This window comes from Aethina tumida, chromosome 4, assembly GCF_024364675.1.
Source record: "Aethina tumida isolate Nest 87 chromosome 4, icAetTumi1.1, whole genome shotgun sequence".
In the NCBI taxonomy this organism is placed as follows: domain Eukaryota; kingdom Metazoa; phylum Arthropoda; class Insecta; order Coleoptera; family Nitidulidae; genus Aethina; species Aethina tumida.
Genome location: NC_065438.1, coordinates 13,910,963 through 13,929,479, shown reverse-complemented (window position 1 = coordinate 13,929,479; position 18,517 = coordinate 13,910,963). Strand labels below are relative to the sequence as shown.

Genomic DNA, 18,517 nt, shown 5'->3' with positions numbered 1-18,517 from the left:
TTTTAAATTTTATTTGTGAGTGTTAATTAAAGAAATTTAAAAAGAAAGTAATAAAATATTCTTATATTAAAAATATTAATACAACATATGTTAATATAAATATTTCCAAAAAATATACATTCTTAACAATTTATAAATAAAATGTTTTCTTACTGGAGAAACTGCTAATTTTGTTACAAAAGCCGAAATTATTTAAATTTAACTTATAAAAGGTTTTTAAATTTATTAATTTTAATGTCACTGACTTTTATTTTAATTATAGGGACATTAATTGGGAAAAATATAAAAAACTAATTTGTCAAAATTAAAATGTCTAAAAAGAATTATATAAAATATTGAAAAAAATATCTTTAAAAATATAGAAATTGTAATATTTGAGCAAAATGAGCAAAAAGTTTTTAATTTATTTAGCAAATTAATATTTTTTCAAAATGATTTTTTTGTCCTATTATTGTTAAATTTCTTTATTTTTTAATGACATTAATTTCAAATTTAATTTGTGAGTGTTAATTAAACAAATTTAAAAAGAAAGTCATAAAATATTCATATATTAAAAATTAATATAACATAATATAAATATTTCAAACAATATATTTTCTTAACAATATTTTAAATAAAATGTTTTCTTAATTAAGAAATTGTAAATTTTGTTATAATTGTTAAAATTATTTAAATTTACCTTATAAAAGGATTTTTAATTTATTTATTTTTTTATTTTTAATTATACGGAAATTAAGATGTCAAAAAACAATTATATAAAATCTTGTAAAAAATATGTTTAAAAAATAGAAATTATAATATTTCAAGTTTTTAATTTATTTTGAGCAATTTGATATTTTTTCAATAACAATTTTTTTGACCTAGTATTATTAAATTACTTTAATTTTTAATGACATTAATTTTAAATTTCATTTGTGAGTGTTAATTAAATAAATTAAAAAAATATATATAAAATATTCATATAGGAAAAAAAATGTATATATTCCTAATAATTTTTTAAATAAAATGTTTTCATGATTGAGAAGTTGTAAATTTTGTTACAAATGTCAAAATTACTCAAATATATCTTAACCATATTGACTATTTGTTAAAAGGCTTCTTAACTTTACTAATTTTAAACATTGATTTTAATTTTACAAATGAGAAATTTTAAATTTTCATATAATTGCTTAAAAGTTTTTAATTTATATCAAGAAAATTAATTTTCTTTTCTAAACTTTTTGTTTGTCAAATCAAACCCAAAAATATTCCAATATTTTATTTTTATATTAACTTTAATTTTAATTTTTAATTCTAGATATTTTAAAAAATATTTCAAATGAAGGTCTCAGAATATATTTATACCAAATTATATTTAACAAAATGTGCCCAATATATTCCGAAATCAATTAAGTCAAAATGCAATATTTACATATATTATGTTGATTTTAATTTATTTTAATTCTAGAAATGTTAAAAAATATATATATATAATTAAGGTTTAAAAAATATTTAAACGAATATTATTTAAAAAAATACACCCAAAATTAAAAAAACATCTCAAAATCAATAAAATATTAATTTTCTGTCAAAAAGCTTTTAATTATACGACTGATAAAAAATATTTCAGAAATTAAAATGTAAAGAAATAATTATGCAAAATACAATAAAAAATTTGCTCACTAATGAGACATTATATATTACAAAAAGTTTTTTTGGTTAATACCAAAAATTTTATTAATTATTGAATTCTACTCATCTTCACTAAATATTATTTAATCATTTTTATTATTAAATACAAGAAAAAAATAACTCAAAACTTATATTTTGGTCTTTTTTTTATAATTTATAGTCTAATATTATATAATAGAACGTCTTCAATAATTTTGTGGGATTTTTAAATTATACAGACAAAATTTAAGTAAGCACTTAACATTCAAACCATGTTGCAAGTACAGAGTGAACCCAAATTAATAGTGTGAATAAATTTGCACCAACACTTGGAATTATCTTTTTAAATTCTCGGTATGGCTGCGGCAAAAATTCGCGACAAATTCAGCCGGTTACAATTCAATAACTCTTGTCAAGTTCATTGTAAATTCAGGTACACCGATGAGCGTGCCGTAGGAGCTGAATGTTGATTAGAAACTTGTAAAATATTTCGCAGACGGACACGTTATATTTTCCTAGGGACGCGACGGACCTTTATTATACCCCGTGTCGGGGATACGTCGGACAATATTAACTTTTCTCACGTGTCCAGTCAATATTTATTGTCCTAGGTAAACATGAACGGAAATAATTTCAATCCGGCGATTTATTACTAATTGTTCTCCATTTCCACTCCACACTGTAATCGAAGTTTATGGGGGTGGATTTTCAATTTGCGTCCGTTTCAGTTTGTTTGACAATTATTACGGTGGAATAAAAAAAACACGTTTACCGATGATCAACATTGAACCAATAAAAGAACTTCTGTTCTATTCTATGTTTTACACAGATAACATTTATGGTTAGGTATCTCTGACACAAACTCTAATAAATTTATATGTTTCCTGTAATTTTCTGCGTCCACTCGGTATTTATCGAATAAACAATTAAGTCGTGGTGAAATTGGGCACATTTTCAGGGGGTAACCGCAGTAATTTTGGTAAATGTAGCTGAAAGTAATTTAATGTTAACGAGGTGGATTTTTAAATTAACCTCGGTTTTAGTTTGACAATTATCAGGTTCGTTTACTATAACAAAATGCCTCGGCAATAAACAACAGAACAAGTACTTCAACGAACATATATTGTGGCTGTATTGCAACTTTTACTATGTCAATAACAGCTCCGTTTTATCAGTGAGTAAAAATTTACATAAAACAAAATATCCAATTTAACTTATGTTAGAAATATTTTTTACTGTAAATGTTATCTTAAAATATATTTGTATTTACTATATCAATAATAAATGAACTTTTTTGCCTTTTATCATAATTTCTGTCAGTAATATTCTTTATTTTCTCAGTGAATAAAGATTTATATAAAAGAGAATTACCAATTTAATTTCTGTTCCAATTTTTTTATAAATATTTTGTCAAGTATTTGCAGCAGGAATATTTTTTACTGCAAGGATTATCTTGAAATATATTTTTATTTAATGTCAATAATAAATTATATTTTTACCCTTGATCACATTTTCTGCCTATAATTTTGTTTAATTTGTCAGTGCACAAAGATTTAATTTCTCTTTCAGCTTTTTCTTATGAAGATTTTGCCACTTAACAGACATGTTTTTGTCTGCATGTTTTATCTTGAAATTTATCTATATTTAAGCTCATTAGCAAATTATTATTTTTTTAACTATTATTTTGATTTTTGACAATAACCTGTTTTATCAATTTTTACCAGGAATATTTTTTTCTGCAATTGTTATCTTAAAATATATTTTTATTTACTGTAATGTCAATAATTAATTAACTTTTTTTTATATTTTCTGTCAGTAATATTCTTTATTTTCTCAGTGAATAAAAATTTATATAAAACAGAAATACCATTTTAATTTCTGTTTCAATTTTTTTATAAATATTTTGTCAAGTATTTACAGCAGGAATATTTTTTACTGCAAATGTTATCTTGAAATATATTTTTATTTAATGTCAATAACAAATTAATGTTTTAACTATCATATTTTTTGCCAGTAATAAAGATTAATATTAAAGGGAACTTTAAATTTAATTTCTGTTTTAGTTTTTTGATAATGATTTTGTCATTTAATTATTCCAAATATATTTTTTCTGTTTATGTTGTCTTGTAATTTATTTCTATTTAAGCACACTGGCAAATTAATATTTTTTTTAACTTTTATATTGATTTTCGACAATAACTTCTTTGTTTTATCAGCAAATATAAATTTACATAAAAGAAAATTTCGAGTTCTACTCATTTTTTAATTTTTTTATAAATATTTTGTCAACTATTTGCTCCAGGAATATTTTTTACTGTTACCTTTATATATATTTTTATTTAATGTCAATAATACATACATAATTTTTTAACTTTTATCATATTTTCGGCCAGGAATATTCTTTATTTTCTCAGTGAATAAAGATTTATTTATATAAAAGGGAATTTCCAATTTAATTTCTATTTCAATTTTTTAAAACGATTTCTCTTAATTATACCAAACATATATTGCATGTATTGTTTTGATATTTATTTCTAATTAGACAATTATAATTTTTCTAACTTTTATTCTGATTTTTGACAATAACTTCCCAGATTCATCAGTAAGTAAAAATTTACATAAAAGAAAATTTCCAATTCAACTCATGTTTCATTTTTTTTATAAATATTTTGGCAATTATTTGTACCAAGAATACTTTTTATTGAAAGTGTTATATTGAAATATATTTTTATTTAATGTCAATAATAAATTAATTTTTTAACTTTATTTACTTATTTCCTGCCAGTACTAACCTTTATTTTTTGGTGAGTAAAGATTTACATAAAAGGCAATTTGGTAATTGGTATTCTCAAGTTTGTTTCAGTTTTTTAGTAGAAATTTTTGTTAATCAACATTTATGCTTACGAAAATTATTTGGTGCTAATTATTATGTTATCCCTATTTTATACCATAGTCCTGTTTCTTTCTGTTACTTTTATGCAGGGCGGATCAATGAAACCCGCAATAGTAATCGCACTTCCACTCAATAACTTCCGTTTCCCTCTTAATATTAAAATAAACAATTAAGGATGCCGCATTGGTGAAACGGAAGCCATTTTCCTAAGACACCGCAGCAATTTTGCCAAACGTACTGGAAACTCCTGATGCAATGTTTATGATCTAATTTTGGGGACCTAAATGTTGTTTTTGTTTCAGTTCTGGGCGGCGTACGTCCCGTGCGATTCCCAATACAAGGACGCGGTCCAGCTGACATTAGAACAAATCGACGTAATCAGGAGGTTCACTGAATTGTATCATCCAAGACTGACGCTCTGCACATCATCCGAAGGTATTAAACTTTTTGTTTTGTTCTTGTTCACTGAACGGTTATAGTTTCAGTCTGTCCTGTCGATTATTAGTTTCAGTTGAAATTGAGTTACCCAAACATTGATCGTTCGTTTTGCTTTTATCACACGCGACGTTCGGATTGTTTCAGAAATTAAGGAGGCCCACAAAAAGCACCAATTGTGTTCGCTGATAGGAGTCGAGGGGGGACACTCCTTGGCTGGGAGCTTGGCCGTCTTGAGGACCCTCTATCACGTAGGCGTCAGATATCTGACCCTCACATCTACGTGCAACACACCCTGGTAAGTGTTTTTCCATTGTACGTCCAAATAAATCACAAATTGTGCCACAATAATGAAGAGGATAATAACACTAGTTTGTAGTCATTTTACGACTTGCGTGTAAGGGGCTCTTTTTTGTTAATGTTCCTGACACGTAAGATAATATATATATTATAATTTTTTTAACAAAAATAATTGAATCAAATTAAAAGTCAGATGTTTTATACAGTAGAGCAACACAAAGCCACTCTTAGGATACTTTAAATACCCCTTAGACTTGTTACAACCCCTTGATTGAACCGAAAAATGTGCACGTGTTAGATTTTTTAAATTAAGAGTATTTCAGCAGTAATTACTTAGCATCGAGGCAGGAAAGTGGGAAAAGAAAAACAATAAATACAAGAACTAACTTCCTCATAACCAAGAATTCATTTATTAAGATGCCGACGACAAATCCTAAGGAAATTTTAATTCCCCAAAGTGGTCTTCAGCCACAGTTCGGGAGTGGGTCGTCGCGAAATCTGCAGCGGTGTTGCGGTGGAATTTCGAAGGAGAAAAAAAATATTTTAATTTAACCAGCCCGTGAAATTTCACGTTTAAAAATGGCCGTAATAAAGAAGTGAATTTACATAATTGTGATTTTGTCTAATGAAGATGAAACGGGAGCCGAAAGGGTGGAACGCATTAAGGATTGAGGTCTGGCCCATTTTTTTTTTTCCTTGAAATTAGAATAATGAACGCCATAAATAAGCCGGAGGCTGTGATAAAATTACAAATCTGTTACTTGCAATTCCATAACAACGCATTAATGTTTACTCGTACGCGTTGTTTTTGTCGCAGGGCGACTTATTGCCGGGCCACGGAGGGATCACTTCCCCTTTTGTATCTGCAGTACATTTACGGGCAAGTTTTTGGGACTGGCACTGGGGGCCGGACGAGATAAATGTTTTAGTTATTTCGCTGATGATTAATTAGAATAAGAGACCACGATCAAGGGCTTAATTTTGATATGGCTCAACAGAAACTTTCTTATCTGCGGCCCCTCACTGGGTTAGATAACTGCGGTCCCGAAATTTCCGGTCCTAATCATAAAAGGGACAACAGGTCACATGGAATAGTCCTTAAGTAGTTACAACTTTTTTATGCAATATCATATTGTTGTCCATAATATAGATTTCATAAATAGGTCACCCAGTTTTTCGGTCATAAACCTCCAATAGATACAGTGAGGAACATATAAGATGGAATAAGTATGTAGCTTAATGTCACAGACATGGAATAACTATAGTATGACTCATTTTAAAGGGTACTAAATCAAATAGAGAACTTATTTTTTTATAGAAATACCGTAATCAATTTTTCTCATTTTAGTACTGTAAAAAATAATATATTGGACCTTTTTCAGACTTTATGACATACATAGAGAAACACCCCATAACTTTTTTATTCACATTCCGATTTAAATGAATATAAACTCAAAAATTGAAGTGTAAAAAATATATGCATGCTATAAAAATTATTATTATTCATTTTCGTTCAGTATTAGTAAATAATAAAATAGATATTTTATTATAAAATATTAATAGTAGTAAATTAAATTTAAAATTAAATTTATAAAATGTAAAAAATTAAGGTTTCAAAATTAAAAATATTCAGTTAATTAAAAAAAATATAATTATTATTTTAAATTTATATTTAAAAAATTAAAAATAACTAATTAAATTAAAAAATAAATGAAATTATTTTTTGTTTATAATATACAAAAATTTAAACTTAATTAAAATAATAAATTAAATTATAAAAAGTTTAAAATGGAAATTTATAAAATTTCAAAGTTGAGCATAAAAAATTAAAAAAAGGAAGTTGAATTTTAAAAATTTAAAAATCAATCTTAAATAATTAAAAATAAAAAATTAGATTAAAAAAAAGATTACACTTTTAGTGTTTTTTTGTGTTTTAGTAATATTTTACGTTTTCAGCAATTTTTTTCCGTTTTTGGTTACTTTTACATTTTTTAACTTTTTACATTTTTCTTCGTTTTTTGAGATTTTAATAACTTTTTAATTTTTTAATGATTTTATGGGATTTTAGTACTTACTTAATCACTAAAAATTCACTACAAAGGTGTAAAAAAACTGTAAACAATAATAAATTGGTAAAATTCCAAAAAGTCAGAAGTTTCCATTATCTGAATCCTTTTTCCAATTCCTCCTGTTCATTAAATTTCTCCAAATCATGGTCATGATGTAATTTGATCATCATGTAATTTGGTCACTAAGTAGTTCAGTTATTAGTTAACTAGAATATCTTAATCACTGAGGACGTAAAAATTCACTAAAAATGAAAAAAAGGTATTAAAACCGTGAAAAAACCCTAAATTAATAAAAATTCTAAAAAGTCAGAAGCTGAACCTTTTAACAGTTGAACCTTTCAACATTTGAAACCTTTCCCCAATTTCTCCTGTTAATTCAATATCTGCAATTCATTTTCTTGAATTTTTCCAATTTCTCAAATTTCATTTGGTTATTAGTTTATTTGGTCATGACATAATTTGGTCATTAAATAATTTAGTCATTACATATTCGGCCATTAGGTCATGAGGTAATGTTGGCATTTTGGCCATTAGATAACAGAGATTTTAATAACTCTTTATTTTTAATATACTTATTTGAGATTGTTGTATCTTAATTATTGAAAATGTGAAAATTCACTAAAAATGGAAAATCGTGAAAAAATCGTAAAAATTCAAAATTGGTAAATATTCCAAAAAGTCTGAAGCAAAACTTTTCTACTGTTGAACCTCTTAACAGTTAATACCTTCCAAAATTTGAAACCTTTCTCCAATTTCTGTTCATTAAATTTCTTCAATTTCTCCATTTTCTCAAATTTGGTCATTAGGAAAATTGGTCATGAAGTAATTTTATCATTAGGTAATTCGGACAATATGTTATGGATCATTAGGTAATTTGGTCATTTTTAATATGTTTTTAGTATTTATTTTTAGAATATCAGTAACTTTTTAAGTTTTTAGTGAATATTTTCGTTTTTTAGTAATGAGGTAAATTGGTCATTAGGTAATTCGGTTATTAGGTTATTTGGTCAGTAAGTAATTTGGTCACTTTTAATATTTTTTTGGAATTTTAATAACGTTTTCAGTTTTTATCAAAATTTCTAGAACTATCTCCTTCACGTAAAGACATTTTTTATGGAATATATAGAATATTTCCTGTCATTTGAACTATTATTTAATAACAACAAGTTATAAGTCAAGTTACACGAATATGTTCGTTTTAAATGGGCTACACTGTAATTAGAAACCGTCATTGGAAACTATTTGCTTTGTCACAACACAAAGTTACATTGTAATAGTAAATTTTGGCAAATCACATTATTATTTTGGAATTTAATTGTTGCACAGTGTCAGCATGCATATGAAATTGAAATTTGCCCAAGTGAATAGTACCAATTTGTTCAGGCCAAACTTCATGCAAGTTCCGCGTCGCGGAAACTTTGTTTATCCAAATAAAACAACCGACAAGAATTTATTTGGGCAGGAACGTAGTTGCGCGACGCGTACGCCAAAAACTTTCGACGGCAAGTCGGACCCGGTGACTTATTCCCATTGTGCCCCGCCGTTGCCACCTTCCCACCCCCGGTTCATACGCAATTAACTGCGCCAGCTTAACAAGCGATTCTTGTTAATTAAATAAGCCCGAGTGGAAAGTAAATTATCCTCTTCGTCCGCAACGAAATTTTTATTAACCCCGGCTAATGTATTTAAAAGTTCCTCACTCTCTCATTGTTCCAGGGCCGATTGTTCTCTGACTGATATGCCCGGACGGAAGCCCGAACACGGGGGACTCACCGATTTCGGGAAGGTACGTATACGAACTTTTCGTTCGCGCAACACGAATTAATTTTACTTTGCGATTGTTCTCGTTTTTGTGAGTTGTTTAACTCGTCGGCTTGGCGAAAACAACGGACGAGTTGTCTTGGTTTTGTGTGCTTTATAAATATGGAAAGTTTCTTTTGCATATTTTCAGGGTAATTTACGCTGCTCAAAACGAAAATGTTATTCATTTTTCTTCCATTTACGTCTATTTAGATCATTTATTTTTTACTGTTCATCATTTTACTTAATGCACATGTACGTGTACATTTTTAAATAAAATTTTCAAAAATTCTTTGTATTATCACCAATTCTGCATTATCAAAATAAGTTTTAAAATACAATGTAATATCCTACAAGTATCATGCTTTGATACAGCAAAATCAGATTAATAATGGAAATGTTATGGCAGAGAGAAAAATAAACGAATATTTAAATTTACTGCTATATTTCTCAACACCCTTTAATATTTGAACTCTTTTTCCAATTTTTCCTGTTCGTTAAATTTCTCCAAATCCAATTTGGTCATGAGGTAATTTAGCCATGATGTAATTTGGTCACTAAGTGGTTCGGTCGTTAGTTAACTGGGACTTTAATAACTTTTTACATTTTCTTTTTTTTTTCGAATTGTATAGTAGTAGTATCTTAATCACTGTAAAAACCTAAAAATTCACTAAAAATGTAAAAAAGGTGCATGAAAAAGCAGTAAATTAGTAAAAATTTTAAAAAATCAGAAGCTGAGCCTTTCAAAAGTTGAAGCTTTCAACATTTGAAACCTTTCTCCAATTTCTCTTGTTAATTCAATATCTGCAATTCCCCCATTTTCTAGAATTCTTCCAATTTCTCAAATTTTATTTGGTGTTTAATTTATTTGGTCATGGGGCAATTAGGTCATGAAGTAATTTGGTCATTAGGTAATTTGTCATTAGGTAACAGGAATTTCAATAACTCTTTACTTTTTTATTTTATTTTTTTTTTTTGAGATTGTTATAATATCTTTTTCTGAAAATGTAAAAAATCACTAAAAATGGTATTAAAATCGTGAAAAAGCCTTTTAGCCCTTTACATCTTTCAGCATTTGAAACCTTTCTCCAATTTCTATTCATTAAATTTCTTCAATTACTCCATTTTCTCAAATTTCACCAATTTCTCACATTTTATTTGGTCATTAGGAAAATTGGTCGTGAGGCAATCTAGTCATTAGGTCATTTGGTTATGAAGCAATTTGGTCATTAGGTAATTTGATCATTTTAAATGATTTTTTTGGAATTTTAATAATTTTTAGTATTCCTTGCATTTATTAGTTACTTTATGTGTTAATATATTGAAAATATTTTTAAATCTATTGAATCTGGTAAATTCAAATTATCCACTATAAAAATGCCATGTTATTTTTGACCATATTCGATTGATTGATAGACAATTCCAATATCCAAAGTTTTACATTTTTATTCGTAACAACAAGTATTCGTAATAACAAGTATTTCATGCTCAGATAGAGCAAAATCAGATTAATAATTGAACAATGTTTTGGAACAATGAAAAATAAACGAATATTTAAATTTACTGCTATATTTCTCTATGATTCATCTCTTTGAACTATGTAAAGAGCTTTGAATTGAACTTTTATGTTTCCTAACGGACGAATCGTCGCGAATAAGAATTCCTTAATCGGTTATTATTTGTTCACCACTGAAGCTTTGATATCATCTTTCTATTTCAGACACCTTATTCATCGCTTTGACCACCTAGGTTTTCTGAAAATAAAACCAAATAACTTAATAACTGAATTTTAATTGTCTTATTTGAACCTGAAAATTGGGAGTAAATATATGTATAATATTTGAAATTCATTTCATTAAAATTTTTGGGCAATATTGGATTTTTTTTAGAAAACAAAACACTATTTAAATTTCAATTAGGCATTTTTAATTAGTTTATAAAATTTTCTGCCATCTTGTTAATCTTTCTGTTATATTTTCATTTTTTATCCAATCTTGCCCTTTGAAAGTGAATGAAAAACATCAAAAACCTCTTGGTACCTCAAAACATCCATATTTTGTTATTACATATTTTAAATATTTTTAATTAAAAGTTAGTCCTCGTGTAAATAAAAATATTAATAAAATTTATTTGATAAAATTTAATAAAGTCAACGTAAATAGTAATTTTTACTTTTTTGTCAAATTTATACGTATAGTACCGACCAAAAGTAGACAAACATTTTTATTTTGTAAATTTTCGTTTATATAAAAAGAAAAAATTTTTGTCAACAATAAAATACACAAAATATAATGTTTTAAACATATATTAATAATTTCATTAATTCAACTAATATAAATTTGAAAGAAAATAAACATAATATAGAAGGAACAAAAGTAAAGAAACAAATTTATTTTTATATTAAATTATGTTAATATTTGGTGACATATCCCTTTTTTATAACCTCTAAGCATCTATTTTTCTTAGAGAAAATAAGGTTATAAATATATTCCTTTAGAATTGAATTCCATGCTAACACAATTTCACTAATTTTTTTCGAAATTTTAAAATTTTTTCTTTGTTTTGATCAAATTTCCTTACTCACAATGTTCCAAAGGTTTTTAATGAAGTTAGGATCCGGACTCTGTGGTGGCCATTACAAAACTGTAACCTTATTGTCCTGGAACCATTGTTTTACTATTTTTTGGCCTGATGCTTTGGATCATTGTTTTGTTGGAATGTGTTCCTCCACACACATAATTTTGCTGAGAATCTCTAAGTACTGGTACCTATCCATAATTCCATTTATTTTCAATATAGAGCCAAGCTCAGTACCAGAAAAGCATCCCCAAACCATCACATTTCCTGGGCCATGTTAAATGGTACCGAGTGTTTTCTAGATGACCTGCCATTTGCAATAGCATTTTTAGTCTGTCATTTCTTTCTGAAGTAGAGACAGTTTGATAAAATTCAGTAGCGTGAGTCTAGCTGCAAATATTATCTGATTAACCCCACATTCCAACATTTATAATACAATTACAATGGACCAATCTGAATTTATAAAAGTTTAAGTAATATGTTAAACCGAAAAACACAAATTGGTCATTATATAAATGAATGGGCTAAGTGAAAAAACGATTTTTTCATGTGCTGCGCTCCCTAATTGCCCTAAAAAAATTCTGTAATTTAAAAGTTGGAACCTATTAATCAAACAACTTTACAGTGCTTTAGAATTGTATTATTAAATTGATTTATTTTTAAAAAATTCTTCTTGTTTCGTTGTACTCGTAGATGAGATATGTTAATATTAATAAGGCCCATAATCTCGTTGCATTATCCATGTAGAATGATGAAAAAAGAAATTAACATATTGATTTAAAAACCTAATTATAAGTTTTGCATTCGAATTTGAAATTTAGATCGGATGGTAAACAAGTTTTATTAATTCCTATGATCTAATCGGAACTTTTTTTATCCGAATTATAAAGTGGAATATTCAAATCTTCACACTTTTTAACGAACCCCATCGCGACAAGACGGGGTCGCAGACCCGTGCCGTTTGCGCCATTGTTCAATCTCACACACGCGATCTTGATGCTTTGGCACGTTTGTCGCTAATTCCCGTTTTATCCTTTATTAATTTAATATAATGTCACGGGTCGACATCCACTCTATTCCATTATTATTAATCTGCCTCCGATGCAGAGGAGATTTAATGAAAATTGTGAAGGAACCGAGAAGGTATTTAATAAAGCAAAGCCGGGGCAGGTTGCAGCCGAATCCCTGATAACTATTCGGCTCGGATATTTATATGCGTTTTTCTTTTCTACTCCACCCTGAATACGACTTTTATTACAATTTTCCACACCCTCGGAATATCACGGGAATGCGACCCCGTCCGGCTTAAACAGTGGAATCAATAGACTTTCGACATGTTCAAGTGAAATAATAATTGGGCCCAATAAAGCATGGATAATAAGGCCTCGTGGAAGCCGCGTCGTCAGTATTCAAAGTTATCATGGTAATAATCTAAATCAATTCGATTCCACGGCCGACTCATTCAATTTAGACAGCCGAATAAAGTTAAAGGACGACCAAATTAGAGTTTTCTTTTATTAGATTTCGGGACGCCGAGTTATCACCGACTTTTTTTTTTTCACTTTCACTTTTATTTATTTTCATATCGTCAACCCCTTTCCGTCCCGCCACCCCCACATTGTACCGATCCACCGTCCCTTTTGTATGTTCCCGCCCAATTACCGGTCCAGATATGAAACACGAAAATTAATTTATTCCGTTGAAATTATTAATTTTACTAAAAACAAAAAAATTGTTTTTCTTTTACGCGATATTAATTAAGGAGGTACACAGAATTTCTCGAAATTAATTAACGATCTTGTTCACAAAGCAATTTTTGAATAAATTAGGTGGAATTTTCGCTAATTTCGTAGTGGCCCTTTTGTGAATGCTTTGTTTTTAAATTGGTGATTTAATTGAGTTCCGTTCTACGTACTGGCCAGTTTTTTTCAGCTGTTTTCTATTTTTCAGCACGTGTAATGCATTAATTTTTACGTTTTATTACTGCGAATAGTAATTTTAAATTAAAATGTATACTTTATAAATTTTTAATGCACACAGTATTTTTATTAATTCTAAAAGTTTACCGGAATATAATAAATAATGGAATTAAGGAACATATTTTATTTAAAATATTTTATTGTCTGTATTACATGTTGTGTTTTAAAATTTTTATCTATTATTAATATTTCACCTACATAAAAGCCTCATTTCCATACATTTATGCATTTTCTGTTTTTAAAACCTCGAATATTAATTAAAATTCATTTTGATGCTTTAGGTAAAAATAAGTGGAGTGAATTATTTTCTATTTCCTTTAATTTGATTTCTTAAAATATTTTTAACTGCATTATAAAATAAATTGCAGTCACATATGAATGTATATTGTGTGTAACCGGCTGCTTTTGATGTAATTCACCCCTACAGTTAATTCTACTAACATATCATTTCGTCAATAATTAATTAAATCTTGTTTGTTGAATGTAAGTTCTGTCAACTACTCTTGTAATTAATACTAACTATACACAGTCGCCTTTGGTAGTAATCAAGGAGTTCAATGGCAGTATTCAATAATTGGCGAATTATCTACAACTGCATATTCCCAAACCAAAGATATACAAGTGTGTTAATAAAATAGGAGCAAATAAGACACGTCCAATAATGAAGACAATATATTTTTTTTCTAAAGCTTCTGAAAAAGTGATGGTGACAAATAATGAGAACCTTAATGCTGAGCGTTACATTTTGAACACTGTAGAAGAATATGTTGTAGCATATGCCCTTTTATAGGTCCAAATTTTTTACTAATGCAGGATAATACACGACCACATACGGCCCATGTTGTCCGAAATTATCTTGCTGACCTTAGAATTAATATAATGGCCTGGCCAGCTTACAGTCCAGACCTTAACCCAATAGAACATATCTGGGACATTTTTGGGAGACATTTAAGGGACCATCTTAACAGACCTAATAACTTTGAAGATGTAGAACGTCTTCTACTCAAAATTTGGGTGAATTTGAACCAAAATGATGTGAGGCTGTCATTTGTAGTAGTCATTCATTATTTTTTATAAACATCAATTGGACCAAAGATTACAGAAATGTTAGAAAAATTCAATTTTTGAAATTTAAATCAGGGTCTGTTGTTGTTGTCTTCAAGAAAAAGATTTTCTCAATTATTGAACGTGGTTGAATTAATATGTACATTAAAAATGGATAATTTCCTCACAGAGCATCATCAGGGAGATGAACCGCTTAGGAATGATAGTGGACCTGTCGCACGTGTCGGTCGGAACGATGCGCGACGTCCTCCAGGTCTCCAAGGCGCCGGTGATCTTCAGCCACTCTTCTGCTCATGCGCTCTGCAACTCGACGCGCAACGTGCCCGACGAGACGCTGCGCAAACTGGCCCTGAACAAAGGCGTCGTCATGGTCAACTTCTACTCGCACTTTTTGACCTGCAACAACGTCTCCACCGTCGCCGACGCCGTCGGTGAGTATAACGATTACAAATTGTTCTGTTGGCAGTCGACGGACAATGAAATTGCCCTTGGTAATCTGCATTTGTGCTCACGTTTCTGATATTAAGGCGAATTAATTCGTATTTTTGTTTAGCCCACATAAATCATATAAGAGAAGTGGCTGGTGTGGATAATGTGGGGCTGGGAGCAGGCTACGACGGGATTAACTAGTAAGTATTCATTTATTCCCGTCCAGTTCCGGAGAGCCGGGTTTTTTGTTCACTTGTTTTTCATTGTGGATGGAGAGGGGATAATGTCGCTTTTTGTGCGCCCTTATTAATGACTGACAATTCTGTACACTTTTATTACTTACATGACAAAAAGCTCTGAGACAAAAACAGGTGGTTTCGGAACCGGACTGTATTTATACCACGACACGTGTAATCATTGTTTGGGGAAACTTTCATTGCATTTTTTTTACTTGGAGGCTTGAATTTATTGTTTTCTTCCGGCACGTTATCACAACGAAAGCCCATTTTAATTCTTAACTCCCCCATTAAACTCTTATTGACCGTTTCACATTCAATTTAAGCGAATTTCCCCATAAAATTTTATTGACCACTTCGTTTACCAGACAAAGTTCCTAATAACCCGGATTCCATAATTCAAAACTGCACCCCGGAAACGCATTCAATCAATAATTCCATAACTTTTTTAATACGCCCAAGAAAAGTATGCCGCTTATTAAACACTCACTGGGGGAACTTTCGACGTCCACAAGCATAAAAAGTAACCGGAGACGTCTTCCGTGTTTTATTTATCGTTTTAATCATTATGAAAACCTCGTGCCACTTTAATTAAGTTCGAACCTATTTCGGTAATAAGAATTTTTAAAGAGTGAAGCCGGAACCAGACACGCCGTTTCCGATAATGAAATTGTCCGGAAAGTGCATCGCCGAGTAAAAGTTCATTTTGCAATGCATAATTAAGTAGCCGAGTCGCCGGTGAAATTATTACGACCGCACAGCATCAATATTCAAACAACTACGTAGCAACAGTAAAAATTAAATTAGCTCCACCCTTTAAACGTCCCGATCTTTGACCTCCCGCCCCCCCCCAGTGGCGGGGGTTCGACGTGGCGGAAATCGTCAAAGTAAAATTTATTTTCCGTTGCAGCGTTCCCCAAGGTCTGGAGGACGTGTCCTCCTACCCGACGCTCTTCGCCGAATTAATCGGCACGGGCAAGTGGAGCGTGGAGGATCTGAAAAAATTGGCGGGTCTGAATTTCCTCAGGGTGTTCCGCGAGGTCGAGAGGATTAGGGACGAGTACAGGAAGGCGAACGTGGCTCCTTACGAGGACGTACTGTCGCCGAAGCCCAAGGAGAACAACTGCAGCTCGCAGGATCATTGAATCCCCAACGTTTCGCAGGACGCACTGGTCGCCAATTGGAAGGAAAAACAATATTAGGCTAATACTGTTAATTTTTGTTAATGAATATGATAATATTAATAATATATTGACCCTCTTTCTCGAAATAATTAAATGTTCAATTGATAAAGTCTAATTAATTTATTAATATTTAAAGATTACCCATATAAAAAATTATAATTAAGACACATATATAAATGGTTATTTAAAAATAAAATATAACATAATATGACCAAAGCAAGGAAGTCAAAAAATTATACAAAAAAATACTAGTAAATTTTTATATTTATAGGAAATTAGATCAAATTTTAATAAGGAAGTTGCTAAATAGAACCCTTCGTGCAGAAATTTTTAAAAGTTAATGTTTCTAAAACAAACCCTGTATATATTGTAACATATGTGTTAGACAAATATGTTTTATATATCATAAAATTTATGTACTGAAACACTGTTAAATAATCCATAAATGTAAATAAATAATAAGCATTTATAATTAAAAACTGTCAAGGTATAGAAAATATATTAGTAAACGTTAACATTATCATAATATAAATGTAAATGACAAGAAACTTAAATTTTTATTCATTAAATTTGTTTGCCAACCCCCTTAAACACATAAATTCTTAATTAATACCAGACATGTATTTATGCTTCTAGTAGTTAACTGGACAATAAATAAACGCTGCAGTTTCTTTCCATGATTCATTTCAGTATTATAAAGTATTGTATAAATGGTGCTATATTGATAAAAAAGTTAGTTAGTCATTATTTTGTTGGCTAGACGTTTTGTAAGAGAATATAGTATATGGATGTAGATATAAGTACTAAAAGTTTAAGTTTGTAAATGTAGATTTATTATATTTTTGTTAAAAAAATTCAGAGAATTGTAGATAATTCTAAAAAACCTAGTCTCGAAGTGCAACTCAACGTAAAGATATTTTTTAAATCGTATGCACAAACCGTGTGTCAATTTTAACTAGTTTGTTTTTTATTCGGCACATACGATTTCACAAAATATCTTGGTTAACTACACTGTAAATTTGGGAAAACCTGATTGCACTTCTCATGTTAGTACTTACTGCCTGTATGTAAAACCCTTTAAAATGGAAAAGGAATCGCTTTTAAGTATAGAACAAAACCCGCTGTAAATAATTGTACATAATTTTGTTTGTAATGTGTTTTTCACCGAACGAATACAGCATATTCCGAAAGAAGGAACATTGAAGGAATATGCGTTGCGGTGTATTACTATAATCAGAATGTCTTATTTTGAATTTTCGCTCATTTCTACATTGCCGATTTTCACAGTTTAGCTTATTACAGATTTTATTACTTTATGTTCCTTAGACTTTTAACCCTTCTATAAAATTTTTGATGCAATCAATATTGCATCGCACTTCGTATTCATCACTGAGGCTGTGGGATATTTGTAGCTTGGACTTTTGAAACTAGTAAATTAAATAAGGCATTTTGAAGTGCAGCGAAAAGATTTCGTGCAAAAGATAATTGAAGAAGGCATTCTGGTAACCTCCTGTGTTCATAATTCAAATTAAATGACTGAACCTTTTGTATTTAGTTGTAATGTCTTTATTTCGTTTTTCAATTAGACTTCGACGATGTTAATTGTAACAATGACTTAAAAAAACTGCTATGCATAAAGTTAAACGGAATTAATATTTGGTCGTGTGTGCACTGTGTAGACTTAAGGAATATTGATGGCAGGTCAATTATGCAATTTTATACAGTGGACGATGATCATATAGATTTGTAAGTGGGTGTATACTTGCTTATAAATTATTCGTCGATAATTAATGTTTTATATAATAAGCCACTTTTGTACAATTCCTCCCTGTATAGTAAGTTATAGGTCTCTCGAAATTGTTTCGTTGGCGGTAGTTGCATAGAATATATTAAGAAATTG

At 29.3% G+C, this 18,517-nt stretch overlaps 1 protein-coding gene across 1 annotated transcript; it reads left to right on the top strand.

Annotated features, from left to right (window-relative positions):
- The first annotated feature begins 2,006 nt into the window (after nt 1-2,006).
- Nucleotides 2,007-16,578, top strand: LOC109602822 (dipeptidase 1-like). The gene is made up of 7 exons (XM_049966413.1): nt 2,007-2,102; nt 4,846-4,978; nt 5,126-5,276; nt 9,064-9,133; nt 14,938-15,259; nt 15,322-15,397; nt 16,344-16,578. Exons 1-7 carry the CDS (start codon nt 2,007-2,009, stop codon nt 16,576-16,578), a joined length of 1,083 nt encoding a protein of 360 aa, XP_049822370.1.
- Nucleotides 16,579-18,517: the final 1,939 nt, after the last annotated feature.